This window comes from Sciurus vulgaris (genome assembly GCF_902686455.1).
Source record: "Sciurus vulgaris genome assembly, chromosome: 5".
In the NCBI taxonomy this organism is placed as follows: Eukaryota; Metazoa; Chordata; class Mammalia; order Rodentia; family Sciuridae; genus Sciurus; species Sciurus vulgaris.
The window spans coordinates 91,601,413-91,616,802 of record NC_136465.1 but is presented as its reverse complement, the minus strand read 5'-3'; the positions used below and the strand labels follow the sequence as shown (position 1 = coordinate 91,616,802).

The 15,390-nt window shown below is 34.7% G+C and overlaps 1 protein-coding gene across 16 annotated transcripts in view; it reads left to right on the top strand.

Annotated features, from left to right (window-relative positions):
- SOX5 (SRY-box transcription factor 5) overlaps nt 1–15,390 on the top strand; it is a 955,660-nt gene that overhangs the window by 825,762 nt on the left and 114,508 nt on the right. For 13 of the 16 annotated variants that reach the window (XM_079142036.1, XM_079142038.1, XM_079142034.1 and 10 more), the window contains one exon: nt 6,965–7,088. In XM_079142036.1, the coding sequence (XP_078998162.1) occupies nt 6,965–7,088 (124 nt within the window). The remainder of the gene's footprint in view (nt 1–6,964; nt 7,089–15,390) is intronic. The other 3 variants (XM_079142032.1, XM_079142030.1, XM_079142033.1) reach the window with 1 other exon arrangement.

Genomic DNA, 15,390 nt, shown 5'->3' with positions numbered 1-15,390 from the left:
TTCCCTACCTAAAAAACATGTGTACTTCTGCCTGTCTATGAAGCTTCCTCCTTCCAGACCCTAAAGATATGTGGCTCCCATTCAGAATTAAGCCCTCCACCTCTTGTCTTTCTAGCTTTCTCTGGAATTTTGACACACCAGTTAGCTTCTCTCCTTCCTTTACTTTAAACTCTCAATTTCTTTTTCTCCTTTTGGCCAAGAATTGTGCTCAAATCACAGTTCCCTACAGAAAGTCTTTCCTTCACCTAACTCCCTTACTTACTCCTATCAAAGGTCTCACTTCGCCTCTCATCCACTCCTTCCTACGAGGAGTTTACATTCATCATCTCCTTTCCCTTGCCAGTCATTCAGTCCTCATCTTTTTTACTATCTGGGTTTCTAACGTCTTTTCTAATGAATTGATGCCATGACTGCTAGTTATCAATTCCTAGAGACATTATTTTGGTGGTTAAAAATACTCTTTCTGCTCCATTTTTCACTCTTAGCTCAGTCTTCAACCTTGAAATTCCCTTGTTTCTTTTGTGACTCTGTACTCAGAAGTTTCTTTATTTTGGTTCTATTCTGTCCTCTCTGCTCAAAGCTCATCTTCCTCCACCCTTTGGTGAATAATTTTTGGGGCACTCGATCACTGCACCACATCCTCAGCCCTATTTTGTGCTTTTATTTAGAGAAAGGGTCTCACTAAATTGCTTAGCACCTCGCTTTTGCTGAGGCTGACTTTGAACCCGTGATCCTCCTGTCTCAGCCTCCCAAGTGGCTGGGATTACAGATGTACGCCACCGTGCTCAGCTTTTGGTAGATTCTCAGACCACTTTAAGCTCTTCTTTCTATACCTCAGACCTTCTATAAATTACCTAGTTCATTCTTATCAACTAATGGCTTCCAGAACCAGAGCCTCTAAGGATCTCTTCCCTTACCTTCAGACAAGAGTGTACCTCAGGTAGAAAGAAGTCTTCAGAGGAAAATCATTCCGGCACCTCACACCCACCATTGTCCCAAACTGTTGTCAACTTTTCATGAAAACCACCTCTTTTTTTTTTTTTTTTAAGTTGTTTTATACCACCATAAACTGAATAACATAAAATAGATGTTACCTTTGATTCTGTCATTCTCTTCATCTCTGAGTCTTGCTATTTTTTTTTAACCTAAACATTTCTTGGGTTTTTCTCCTCATCCATAACCATACTACAAAAGATAAAGCGTTCCCCGTTCCCCTGTATTGGTCTCTTATCTGACCTTCATATTGGATCTCTCAGCTCTCTCCTCCGTTTATGCACCAGAGTATTCTATCCACCCTTCTAATCTGTCATTGATTCCCCTGAGCCTATGGGGAAATGTTTCTTATCCTGATAGGCAAACTGGTGCAGGCAGACTTCTCACTACTGGTTCCCTCCACCTTCTTTGCTCTTCCAGAATGCTGAAAGTGTCTCTCTCACAAGGTGTTTTTCTTGCCCCTGTTTCTGTGTTTGTGCTTTCCCTCTTGGCTTAGAGTTCTTTCTGCACACCCCATACCTTTGCCTGGCCTGGGAGTATTTGTCTCTTCAGTCACTATACTTGATTCTACCTCCATTGGACCCTCGCTGACTTGTCCAGACTCTGTCAGGAATTCTCCTCCAGTCCTGCTACAGTAGCCTCTGCAGGTCTCCATTGTTGAATTAAGGTGGTGAGTTATCATTATCTATCCTTTTGCTTTATCAGACTTGGAGGACCTAGAGAGCAGCAGGTATATGAATACATCTTTTAACCCCTAGTTACCCAAAAGTGCATACTCTGACTAGTGAATGTTTTTTGAAAAAAATAAACTGAAAAATAGACCCATGTAACTAGAAGCCAGATTAATAATTTTAAACATCTACTTAATATGTTAATTTCAGAAAGCTACTGAACAGTTTCACAATGAAATAATTATTAAACATGAAATATTTAACTTAGAAAATCGATAGGAATCTACTCTTTCTTTGTAAGTGTGATGATTAATTTGTGTTAAATTCATAAAATTTTAAAGGGCAAAACTATATGTAGTATTTTGTACTATACGCATAAAAGTGTTAAAACATAGTATTTCCTTTGAAGTTGAAAAATATAGGAAATAGCTTTATAAATTTATTATGATTTATTCTAATTTGTAAATAACGTGCCCTCTGCAAAAAAAAAAGACTCATTTTGTGACAAAAGTATTTTATTGAAACTTCATTAAAAATGTCACACATTTCCAATCTTAATTAGGAGTTTAAAGGGAATTTTGTACAGCAAGTAAAAGAGAGAAATGAATTTAGTAGGATTAGGATTTAGAAATGCTCAAAAGCAGCAAATACATAGAATGAATTACTAACCCTGTCATTAATTAGTTTTAAAATTTGTCTAGAAAACATTTTATCATTTTGATCTAATGTGTCCTTTTCTTCTGAATGGTGGCTAAATTTTAGCAGCAATGAGCAAAATATTAATTAAGATAAAGCAGTATTAGTTGTCATTGTTGATATGAGTTATGGTTATAAAGTCGCCATGAACACTGAATGAACAAATACTGAACACCTCCTCCTACTGGAGGCTTGTTAGGTTTCTATGAGCCTCTGGTCACAGCATTTTCATCAGCCCATCCATTCATAACCTTCTTCCCTATATGTTTCTGTTTCAGGGCACCTCGTTTAATATTTATTACCAATTCTTTAATGCTGAACTCACACCAAACCTTACTATAAGTCATGTCTGGAAGAAGCTTACCTAACATGTCCTCTTTCTCTACACATCACAGGCTGCTTACACTTAGGAACACTAGACAGTAGGTAGCACAGGCTTACACGCATTTCATATAGTGGGGTTACGAATGCAGTTTTTCACTGCTCTCCACAGGTCTGCGAGTAACCATGAACCTATCATTAGTATTGTTTTAGAATATAAGTAAATTTTATCAAATAGGTAAATTTGCACATGCAAAGTCTGCAAATAATGAGGATTTTACTTTATTTTTACATGAGTATTTTTAATTACAGATATTGATTAACCACACCTTTTGGATTATATTTCTCTTACTGTTTACTTTGTTCTAATGATTAATAGTATAATACATGGGAATCTGTCTTAAAATAGTCTAAAGAAAAGGTATTGTTAGGACTGTGAAATGAGGTTTATTTTTCATTTTAGTTCCTTCTCTCCCTTGCGGTTTCTCTTTTAGTGGCCATTTTTTCTTCCCCTCTCTTCCCTCACATTTCCTACTGTGTAGGGGAGGTGCTGGATTACAAATCAGAAAATGTAGTTTCAATGTTAACTTTGCTTCTGCCTAAATGTAGATCATGAACAATTAATTCGAGAAGATAAGTCTCATTTCCTTATTAGCACAATGACTATTTTGCCTCAGATAAGCTCTAGAGTTTTTCTCTGCTTTAAACTATGCTACCCTCTCTAGGTCATTCTTGAATAATTTAGACATTAAAACAGATTGCAATTTTTAAAACTAAATGTACTCAGTAATTTAATCCATAATATAAAAGAGTATAGGATATACAAATTCAACAAAAGCTCCCAAATTTATTGCAGTTCATTCATTAAAGTACTAAAATTTTTGTCTGAATTTTTAAAAATTATATAAAGGTATAAATAAATTAACCGGACAAACTTGTCATTCACAAATATGCCCATATACAAACCACCAGTAAACAACAAAATCAAGAAAAATTCCCTATGCAATGCTAATAAAATGCTTTTTATTAGACGAAGAACCTTAGAAATAAAATTGCTAAGAAAATTTTGAGTTAATATAAAATAAAAGGAGACTGGAATAAATTGAAACACATAACCTTCTTGGCCATCAAAACATTTAGTTAATAAATTCACATATTTATCTAATATTCTAAAATTAATGTGGAGAAACAACTGAAAAAAAATCTAGGCCATATATGGAAAAAAGTGGTAATAATGTAATAAAAGCCTTATGCATTATTAAAACATAAGTGCAAAGCTATGGTAATTGAAACAGCATGGTACTAGACCATGATAGGCATATCTGTCCATTAGAGAAGTATATAAAATAAATTTCTAATATTTCTGGATTGCTTTTCTGTTTGTTCACATATACATCATTCAAAAGTCATAGTAACATCATGATATATAAGACCAATTAGCCGTAGTTTAAGGGTAGGAACACAGAGCAACTGGGACTTTATCTACTATATTTCTCTGATGAAAATAGATTCCTGTCATTAAATAGCTTCATTTTTCTAGGGCCTTTCCTGGACATGTGGATTTGGTGGCTGAAGACCTAACTAGGATGATGAAACTATTTTATCCTTTCAGCTTCTTTATTTGCAGTTGGTTGCTACGTGTCATAGCTGTAACTGCTGAGCTCTAAAAATATGTTAAGAAACAATTTATAGTTCTTTTCCTAAATACATTTAAAGGTTGCAGAAAAGACTCAATGCTATGTAAGTAGTATTCAACACAACAAGTATTGTATCCATTTTATTAAATTAAAAGAAATAATAGCTCTTTCTGCCTGCAAGTTGAAGCCATGGAAGTGCTTCACATTGTGTGGATCCCTTAAGTCTTTGACGAATGAGTACAATATTGCCAGGAAGGAAAGAAAAAGAAATTACCGAAAATCAGAAAAAATACCATCACACGCATTCAGGCATGGAAGAACTTAGGTAGTGCAAGGGACTTTTAATGATCCGCTGGGGCAAGAGTGCAGGATATTTGAAGGGGGTAGCAGAAATCCCTGGAGAAGTGGACTGTGGACAAATTGTGAGGAATCTTGAATACCATGCTGAGGATTTGGTCATTTTTCCCCAGATGAAAGCAAACCATCAAAAGGTTTTAAACAAGAGGGGAATATAAAATATAGATACAAGACTCACATAGGAGGAATTTTATGAGGACTGAAATTTAATATCTGTTACTATCCTTATCGGGCACCAGAACCTGTAGTAGTCAGACAGAGTCTCCCTTTCCACTATTATATACCTAAAGGTGCTTTGTAAAGGACAAAACAATTTGTTGACAATGACCCAAAACATTCTTTAACATAGTGCTTCTCAAACCTGGATGCCCACTGGAATCACCAGTCTTAAAAAAGGCCAAGGGCTGGATCTTAACCCTGGAGATTCAATTTTACTAGGCTTGGGCAGGATTGTGGGCATTGGGATTTCTCAAAGCTTGCCATGTATTTTCCAGTTTAAGAACTGGTATACTAAAAAAATGAACCTATTGTTCCTGCAATTCTAAACATCATTTTCCATTTATTTTAACATACCTGAAATATGGATGCCTCTTCCTACCCTTGTATGTGTTTTGTTTGAGCATCCTTTTTCTTCTCCAAAATGCTCTTATTAAATTTGCAGTATATATTATAACCAATGGGGTCTTAAAAAGAGGAGACCGGCTATACAAGCTGTAGCAACCTAAAGTTGTGTGAAATATAAAAAATAGGTAACCCCTGGCCATCTCCCTAAATCAGTGTGGCTGACTTGCTGTTTGTTCCTCTTCTCACACTGAACCAACCTCAGTGCTCTTTCACCCTGGGATGTCTGTCTCAGGCTTTAGGCTGCTCATTCCTACAGGCTTGCTCAACACGCATTCTCTAAACTAGGAGTCCCTCATCGGGTGCTTTCTCCATAAGCTTTTTCCTTCTGCCTTGGTGTCCTAAAATGCTGGTGGTAGTGGTACACACTTCAGCTCTAACCTTAAAACACCATCTTTTTATTTCCCTACTTGTTGTCTTTTCCTTTATAGTTTCATCCCCTGGGTCATTTCCTTTGTACTGGCATCGAGGTGGAAAACCCTTTCTCAAAAGGATGATTAACAATTTGGAGTCATTACTGAAAACAGATCTCCTGTTCTTACAGTCTCTCTTTTTCCCCCCTTTCTCTTCCTCTTTCAGCACTCCCACCACCACACATTCACCAACCCACATCTTGGAAATAGCTCTTTTACTGTGAAAGATGAAGGAGAAACTGAAGGTGGACTTTTAAAGTGAGACATGATGAGAGCTAGAAGATTTATAAGAAAGCTAGGAATGTGTAATACCAGTGGGAAACAGGTCCTAGAGGCACTGTTAGAATTAAGATTAAATTGTAGTTATTTTTGTGTGTTTTACTTTTTCTTTTTTCTTTTTAACCAATACCCCTGACAAAAATCAAAGCTGTATGGACCTGATATCTTGTCTTATTCACTATTATATCCCTGCTGCCTAGCTCATATTCTTACACATAGTAGATATTTATTAAATATTTTCCAAACAACTTCCAATATGTGCAAGAATTAGTGAAGGGAATGAAGTGTCAGATATGTGATTTTAATATGATCCTAAATTCTCACTCATATACCCTGTGACAAACACTTGCCAATAAATCATCTTCACTAGGGAGATGCACTTGGATATTTATTTGAAAAGAATAATCCTCAGTATTTTAGTTAATGACAGTTTCCCCATTAGTCAATACTGTGACATAGCTGCAGATATTAATGCATTGCTTTGTTTCTAAAATTCTTATTCAGTTCAAAGAAGACAGTGGTTCCATTGTGCTGGCTTATTTATTGACTGATGTGACTTGAACCCCATACTCTGAGAGCAACTCCAGCAAATTGGAGCATATTACAAAGATGGCAAATAAACAGAACTCATGCAGTTCAAGGAGTGGTTTGATTGTTTCAAAAAGTCAAAAGTATAGTACAGAGGGTCTGTGGCAGGTTTCCAGGGACTGGATGTAGACCTGGTTTTGACTAACTCTGTGGCCATGGGAAAGTCAGTTCTCTTTGGCACCTGTTGTCTCCTCCAGGAAGAAAGGAGAACATTTTAGTTGTTCTCTGAATTTTCTTCCAGGTCTATTATTCATAGATTTTAAACTTACCGTATTATGTGACTCTAAGAATTGATATTGAACTTTATTTTGTTTGGTTGTGAAATAAGGAGGGTGGGAAGTTTGGAGCACCAAAACTTCTACTCTTTGATTCGCTCTATCACGTTCAGCAGGTTCAAGGTCAGCTGCCGCCATTAATGATCCCCGTATTCCCTCCTGATCAACGGACACTGGCTGCAGCTGCCCAACAAGGATTCCTCCTCCCTCCAGGCTTCAGCTATAAGGCTGGATGTAGTAAGTACCACTGATTTTTAATTCAGGAATGGGTGGAGGGCATGACTTTAAATTGGGCAGTTTAATATTACTACCACACCAAGCAATGAAATCACATCTCTAGCATTTTTAAAGAGTCAACACACAGAAGTTGGGGTTGTAGCTCAGTGGTAAAGTGCTTGCCTAGTATGTGTGAGGCACTGGGTTTGATCCTCAGCACCACATGAAAGTAAATAAATGAAATAAAGATATTATTTACAAAAAGAGAGCATCAACACGGTGTGGAAAAGAAATTGATTTGCTATTTGTGAGGACAGATTATTTCGTACTTTTGAAGCCAATATTAGCACTTTATAATTCAACTTCATATATTTGATTTCCAGTATATTCTTAAAATATGAATGTAATTTGGGGGTTTGTTTTATTTTTTGAATTAATACAATGGGAATATATTTTTCAATAGTTCTCTGTTGGCCAGTAAGATAAATCCAAATTGCTAATGTAACAATTAGTTGGTCTAGCATCATTTGTCTCCTCTGTATATTTGCAAATTTCTCATTGTCTTCTTTTAGTTCTTAGATCAAACCATATTCTTTCCAGACATACATCATGAGTGTTTATGCTTTGTGGTGTCCTGAACCTCTTCTATATAGTATTGAGAAGTGTTTGTTTGCCTAATATAGGCTAGGTCCCTTCATATCCAAACTATGTCAGAATGAATGAACATTTATTACAGGCAAAATAGAGAACATTTATGCACTAAGAAGTTGCACCAAGGTGACTAGATTATTTGCTAGCTTTAGATGTGTGTGATTTATATTGATTTATATGCCTTTTCCTTTTTTTTTTTTTTTTTTTTTTTAACCCAGATCTAAATTGCACATTGCTAGTTTTGGAAACAAACTAAGACCTCATCTTTAAGTTGTTCTTGTCAAATACAACTTGTATCCCATTAAATAAAACTGTAACTCATATTCCAAAGAAGGACTAGACTTCTAAGATATTTTCTAAAACATCATTACTATAGCCAGAATAAATATAGGAAAAGCAAGTTTATTGAACTATCTTCATTGATAAGTGCAGAACACCATTGAAAAACATCAGTGAAATATTCAACTTAGAAATTTATGTAGAATATTTTTAAATGTTATTTAAATCCAGCTCATATATTTTACTAAACTTTCCCTTTAACTTCTTGCTATGCTATTGCATTTGAAAAACTGTGCCCAGCATTACTAAAAATCAATTCTAAGTTTCATACTAGGTGATGTTTTGAATTTTTATACCTTGGATATTAATATATATTCCCAGTCTTTAAACTGTTCTCTATATCATATTGAAGAAATGGGATGTGATTTTTAAAACATATAGTCATTTGGTATGAGTAGATCGCAACTCTGGGGTTAAAATAAAAGTGATTTGAACTTTAGACTAATAAAAATATGTACTATGGTATTTTGCTCTTTTAAACTGTGTTCCATTCTAAACCCTCAATTTATTTATTTAATTTTATTTGCCACTGTTCTAACTTCACAGATTATCAATTCATCCGGAAGCCCCAAATATTTAAACAAAGAAACATTTATTCTAAATATTTTAAATTTAAATTCTACAAATGGAATTTTAAAATCTAGTGTTACACTGAATTCTGAGTTTTTAGTCATAGAAGACTTTTTGGTTTTGTTTCCATTTTCCTAAGGGATTATTTTTCATGTTAAACACATGTTGCCAATGTGTTTTTGGTAACCTTGGTTACTAAAATGAAAAAAAAAAAGACATTTTTAAAAACCCTTGGTTGCCTCAGACTGCACCTGCAATGTATACACACAGACTAGTTCTCTTTTAAAAAAATTTTTTTTTAAATAATTTCAGAAATAAGTTCCATTAGCAAATATTGTGCTGAAGAGAAAACCACATTGAGTATGAACAATAGCATAACTGTAGGCCAGGATAAGGTCAAGAACAGCGATCCCTCACTCCTGATTGACAGAGCAGGCATGCTAAATTTGTTCGGTGTTAATGAAATACGGCATGGAGAAAATTTTCCCCTTTCTAAAACTTAGTATATTAACCATTTGATACTCATATCTTCAGTGCTTAAAGTTGTGTTACCACTTCTTTTGTAATCTAGGTAATAAAAGAGAATAAATTTTTTACCACCACTGGCAAACTTGAAGCTGACATTATGCCAAACTCTAGAACTAAACAGAAGCCAGTAGCAAAACAAAGTGCCACGCTTGTTGCCTCTGTGGCACTTTGAGGCAGTTTATATGAGGAGCTGGGTAGATGAAGCAAATAGACCACACTCTCCCCTCTAATTCCACTGCAGGAAGGGACTAGAGGGAGGAAAAGAAATCTCTTTTTTAAGGGAAGGGATACCCGGGATTGAACGCAGGGTATACTCAACCGCTGCCACATCCCCAGCCCTGTTTGGTATTTTCGTTAAAGACTGGGTCTCACTAAGTTGCTTAGTGCCTTGCCATTGCTGAGGCTGACTTTGAACTGAAGATCTTCCTGCTTCAGCCTCCATAGCTTCTGGGATTATAGGTGTGCATCACCGAACCTGGCAGGAAAGAAATCGTGACATCTCCTCTCCTCCAGTGGGACTTCCTGTTTCATTCTCCCAATAATTGTCAACCTGATTTCTCTGGATGCCAGTTGTTTTAATTTGAGTGATGTTACATAGTTCTCAAAGACTGAACGACCCTCCTTGCTTTCAGTTTCAGGTAACAAAAACCCAGAGGGTTTTTATTATCACTCCATTCATAGAACATATTGATGATAGATTTTCTTGTTTGGAATATGTTTCCTGACAATATATACAGTAAATGAAAATCTCTGGAACTAAACATGTAACTTTCTGCATTCCCAGCAGAGAAGAAATAAACGAAAAGCACAAGTTGAGAAATGTAACCATTGTAGATTGAGTTAACATATCATACTTCCCAAAAAAGAAACTTTTAGTTGGACTTAAGAGATATTGTTCCCTTAAGAAATAAGATGGTATAAAACATGATGTGGAATAGAGGTGCACAAAATATTGTTGTTGGGTCTCTTTTCAACTGCTAGAAGAGACATCATTAAGCAATATTAGACTAAAGTAGTGGTAGCACATCCAGAGACTTCAGAGAAAACTAACTGAATACTAGAAAAGAAATTTTAAAGAATGTTGGAATTCATTCTTGTCTGTGAATATTCATAAATATTGAGATATTAAAACCAGAATCTCAGATTCTGTTTGGGCATTTGGAATTAATAAACTCAAACACAAAAATATATGTCTTAATGGATGCAAATGCAATTAATACTTATGCTACTCTTTTCTTAAAATCTAAAACTACTTGCAAACTTTGGAGGGAGTGAAAATAGTGGTATATTAATAAATTATTTCCCTCCTGTTTCTTTCTGTGCATGTATGCACACATGCACACACATGTAGAGAACCTTAAAATAATATGAATCTTAAAGATAATTATGTAAAGTCACTGATTTGATCATTTAACTCCATTTAGATACTAATTCATTCAAGGAAGAACTTGACCAAATAATCTGTATTTTTAACTCATTAATTCCATTATCAATTAAACCTATTCTTATAGGTTGCTATATGGAAACATATTTTCATAACAAATTTAAAACTTTAATTCTAAATTTTATTTGTGGGTGTTCATTTTTATCAGAAAACAATCATGACAACTTTTCAATAAATTTGAAAAACTAAGTCTTCAATTCTTATTTACGAAATAACTGGGTGTACAAAACAAACTGGTTCAAGTACACTTTGCATGGTTGAAGCATCCAAGAACATATCCATTTGCTGCTGCTGCAAAGTCTGAGTGGAATCTTAACCAGTTAGCCAGACTTCAACATGCTAGCTGTGAAGCTTGTGGAGGCACATATTTTTGAAATAAAATTTAAGTGCCTTTGACACCTGCAGAGCAATTTTAGGTTGTAGGGAAGATAACACTTTGATGTTTGCTCATCTTAGAAAAAAATTCTACTTTAAAGGGAAGGACATAATTTTGAATGTGCATATTGGTGTTATCTCAACATTTTCGATTTGAGAGGGGCTTTTAAGATAAGGGCATAAGTTTGGTCAATATCACTTTCTCTGACTCCCACTTTGGCTTTCTTTCCCCAGTACATAGCTTTCTCACAGATCGATGACCTCAGCCCTTTGCCCCTGACCTTTCTGTATACATTTAGTTAGATACTTTAGAAATTTTGGCAGGGAGACATTTCATGTGGAAATAAAAAAACAATCTTCAGGAAAGTCAAAATCCAATAAAATAACCCATATATTTATTCCTATACATAGAACATACTATATAGATAGTTTAGCCCATAGTGTCATAATGAATATTTCATACAGCTATAGATACGGAGTCTCTCCCAATAGATGGGCATGTGCTATGTTTCCACATTGTGTGCCAGGGTTCCCAGGGTACTGGAACTAATTCATGGAGCCACATGGAATATTTTAAAATTTCAAAGAAAATACAGAGACATCTCTCTGACACTATGTAAACTATCATAGTTAAGTTGTTTGAATTTTACGACTTAATAAAAATGAGTGGTTGGATATTTCTTTTATCCTAAGGGTCCCATAAAAAAGATTATTCGGCCACCGATGCTTCCTTACTCCAAGAAAGTTTGGGAACTTTTGGATTAGTCTAGCATATATTTGTTTTAAAAATTATGGTGACCTTTTCTTTAACCTGGAAATTATTATTATTGACATCATATTGCCAGCAACAGAACAGAATAACAGATTTCTTTTGCACTTAGAGGACTATGCACATCATTATAAAGACAATCGATTATTTGTTCATACTACTTAGTTTCTCTGTCTGTGTAATTTCAAGCATTCAATTTTGTTGTTTTGAAGTAATTAACCCAATTTCAAATTGTCACCTGAAAGCTAGAGAGGTGCTTCAAGTGAGCGAACATGACTTGGAATCAGGTTTTGTTTCATTCTGCTACTTTGACTTTATGCAAGTTATTAGGATGCAGTGAATTAAAGAAAACTTCCTTTACTAATTGTTAAGAGATTAAGTGAGATTATATATGAAACAATCCCTAGCACTGTATTGTCTTATTAGGTTATTTGTAATTGATAAATTCTGAGGTAATATGATGCCAGAAAACCAGATCCTGCTTCAAAAAGAAAAAAAGAAGAAGGAATATAAAACCACACCCAGCATTTAATTTAATTGCATTTCATAATTTATCTAAGATCAGGCTCACTCTGCCACACCTAAATGAGACTTCCTTTGACTGAGGAAAATAATAACCATTTACAGAAGTAGAACAATGTGAATGGAAACGTGTGTGATTTGATACAACCATAACTTAGCTATTTCCATTCTAATCACCAAGTTTCAAACTCTTTCCATTGTCATTTTCCACTTTTCTATTTACCAGAGCTCATGTTGGAAAGATCATATGATTTTTAGAAAGTGATTTTGTCACTGTTTTGACTGTATGAAATTAGAAATATATACTCATTCTGCATTTTAACACACTGATTAATTTTTCAGAAATGTGCTAAATAAAATAGCCATATACAGTTACTGATTGAAATACTTAATTGCCTTATGAGATTAGCTTAAATAAATAGAAGTCGATGAGCCAAGCTTTAATAAACTTAAAATATGCTGTATTTACTCTTCATCAGTTTTCTGAACAGTGTTTCCGCCTCCAATAAAAAAGTAAACTCTCAGTTAATTAGTTCCTCATACACCACAATAAAAATTAATGTTTAGGAGTTAAATACCATAAACTTCCTCAGGCGTATTTGCTGATGTGTTCCTGTTTTGAGTTAATGTCACATGTTTCATTGTTTAATGGGGGTATCATGTGGGTTCCATTATGTCTCTCTGGTGCAACCGGTCCGTGTGTCTGGGATTTTAGGAGGCCACATGCTCATTTCTTCTTGAACTTAGTCAGCGGTGTCAGCTGAAATACAGGTCATTGACAATCAGTGCTGGAACAATCACCAAATCACAAACCAAAAACCATTGACATGGTATGCTTTTATCAAACTGACAAAATGGGAAACATGTTGTCAGGATTACATGCTGCAGGTTCCTTGTACTTAAGCAGAGGGAAGAGAATCAGCCATATTTTCAGGCTTCTGTATTGCATGTGTTGGAGTTATTGTGACCAACTCTTCTTCCTCCTTCCCAAATCGTATAAACTAATGACTTTGGGAAAACTTGACTTAGTTGTCAGGGCTTTAAAATGTTTATTCTGAAAAGAGTTGATTTGCTTCCTGAATGGATAATCATTTCAATTCCTATTTGAAGGAAATATCTTAAAAATATGACATGACTGAAAAATAAGGAGAACTGGGTAGCATAATCTCTTCTTTCATACTTCTTCAGATTTTACTAGATCATAGCTATGTCTAATACTTTAATTCATCCTGCTTGCTTTTTAACATAAGAACATCATTCATTTCAAACCCAAAGCCCATTCAGCTCAGCATGCTCTTTGTGATGTGGTTCTCTTCCTTGACAATGGAGATGTCAAAGAAGAGTGGCTAATGGTATACTGTGCTATCAGTCAAGAGACCTCAAAATATGGTATTACTATATGAATTTGCAGTCAAGTCTAACCCTTAGACTTCTAGGTTCATGTTTTTGTTGAAAAAGCAAGAGTAGAATCTCAGCACAGTAGTAGACATACCTAACTAAACTCATCAAACTAAGTATAATCCCAGAAGAGCAATATATTGTTTTATTTGAATAAATGTAACTGCTAGTGATACCGGACAATGAAATTCTCTAGTAAGCATGCTCTGCCACTATAGAGAGCTCTAATAGAAAGCAAATTTTTGGTCATAAGATTGTTTGGAAAATACGGAAGCAGATATATATTTAATAAAACAACCTAAGATACTGTTTTGTTTTAAACTCTTCAAAAGATCCCTATTTTTCATGAAGAGTGAAAAAAATCATATTCTTCGGATATCTTGTAGAATAGGATAATGCATTAATTTGGATACAGATATAACTGCTCTTAAAGGTCAAGATAATACTAGCTTAAACTTGTTAAATATGTTTTTCACTCACGTAATAGTCCAGCCATTGCTCATGTATTGATTCTGTAATGTCAGGTCCTGGGCTCATTCTCTCGTTTGTTACACTGCCTTCCATGAATTGTGGCTGACATCTCATGGTCTTAACACCTTACCCTGTTAACAATTTGATACATATTTTCCAGATATAACAAAAATATTTATCGATTATATATCTAGATATTTAGCTACATATCTATTACACAAATATTAAATATCAATTACATATCTAGATATAGGTATGTAATACATAGGATCAAATATGTCTGTGTATTGTAATATGACTGATCTGATATATAAATTATGTATATAATATAAATATGAAATATAACATGTGAGGGTAAATTCTATATAGACAGTATCTACTTGTAAATATAAAAAATTACCATGGACAACTTTCTTCCTCCACACTTTGTATCTAAACTATCTTGCCTCATGGTCTTTAAGTTAGATGACCCGTAATTTATTTGCATTTTCCACTGATTCACACTTAAGTTTGCCTCCATTTACGATTTCAAACCATGCTACAATGTATGTTCATACTTGCACCAAATGAATTATTCATGTAACCAATTTCATTCCTGGTATATAATATTCTACTTCAGTTTAGTGGTTCAGTTTTGAACATTTTTGTCTGAAAGATTGCTTTTTAGGTGTAATGTGCTCTAAGTTGGTTAGTGGAGGATTTAAAACTTTCAAAATTGACTGGTTCAAAGTTTAGCTATGAAAGCATCAGTTGACTTGTAATGGGAAACTATTCATTGTCAGACTTTAATATAAATCTGTCAGACAAAATAAAAATGAAATGAGGTTAGAAGACCTTGGTGGTCACAGTCCCTTTTCATATTATCCTGTGTCTGTAGGCAAGTAATTTTCCTTTCTGTGTCTCAGATTTTCAGCTTTCAGGTAGCTGCAATGATGTCTGCCCTACCCACTTCATGAGGATATTGTGAAATTGAAATGGGATAAGTGCAGGCATTTCTGAAAAAGTTAAACTATTATGTAAGTGTCATGCATAATCATTATTTATTAAATGTGTAATCCCATTTTGAAAATCTAGACTGTGTCACAATAAAGGATTGTATGAGTTTATTTATGCTAGGTCACTAACTTCTGACAATTCCAGACATTTGCATTATTTGTTTCCATGAGAATGGGGAATGCCACAGCATTTCTTAATTTCTGGAGGTCTAACTTTTACCATTCTAGTAGAAAACCTCTGGGCCAGGAATTATCACAAGT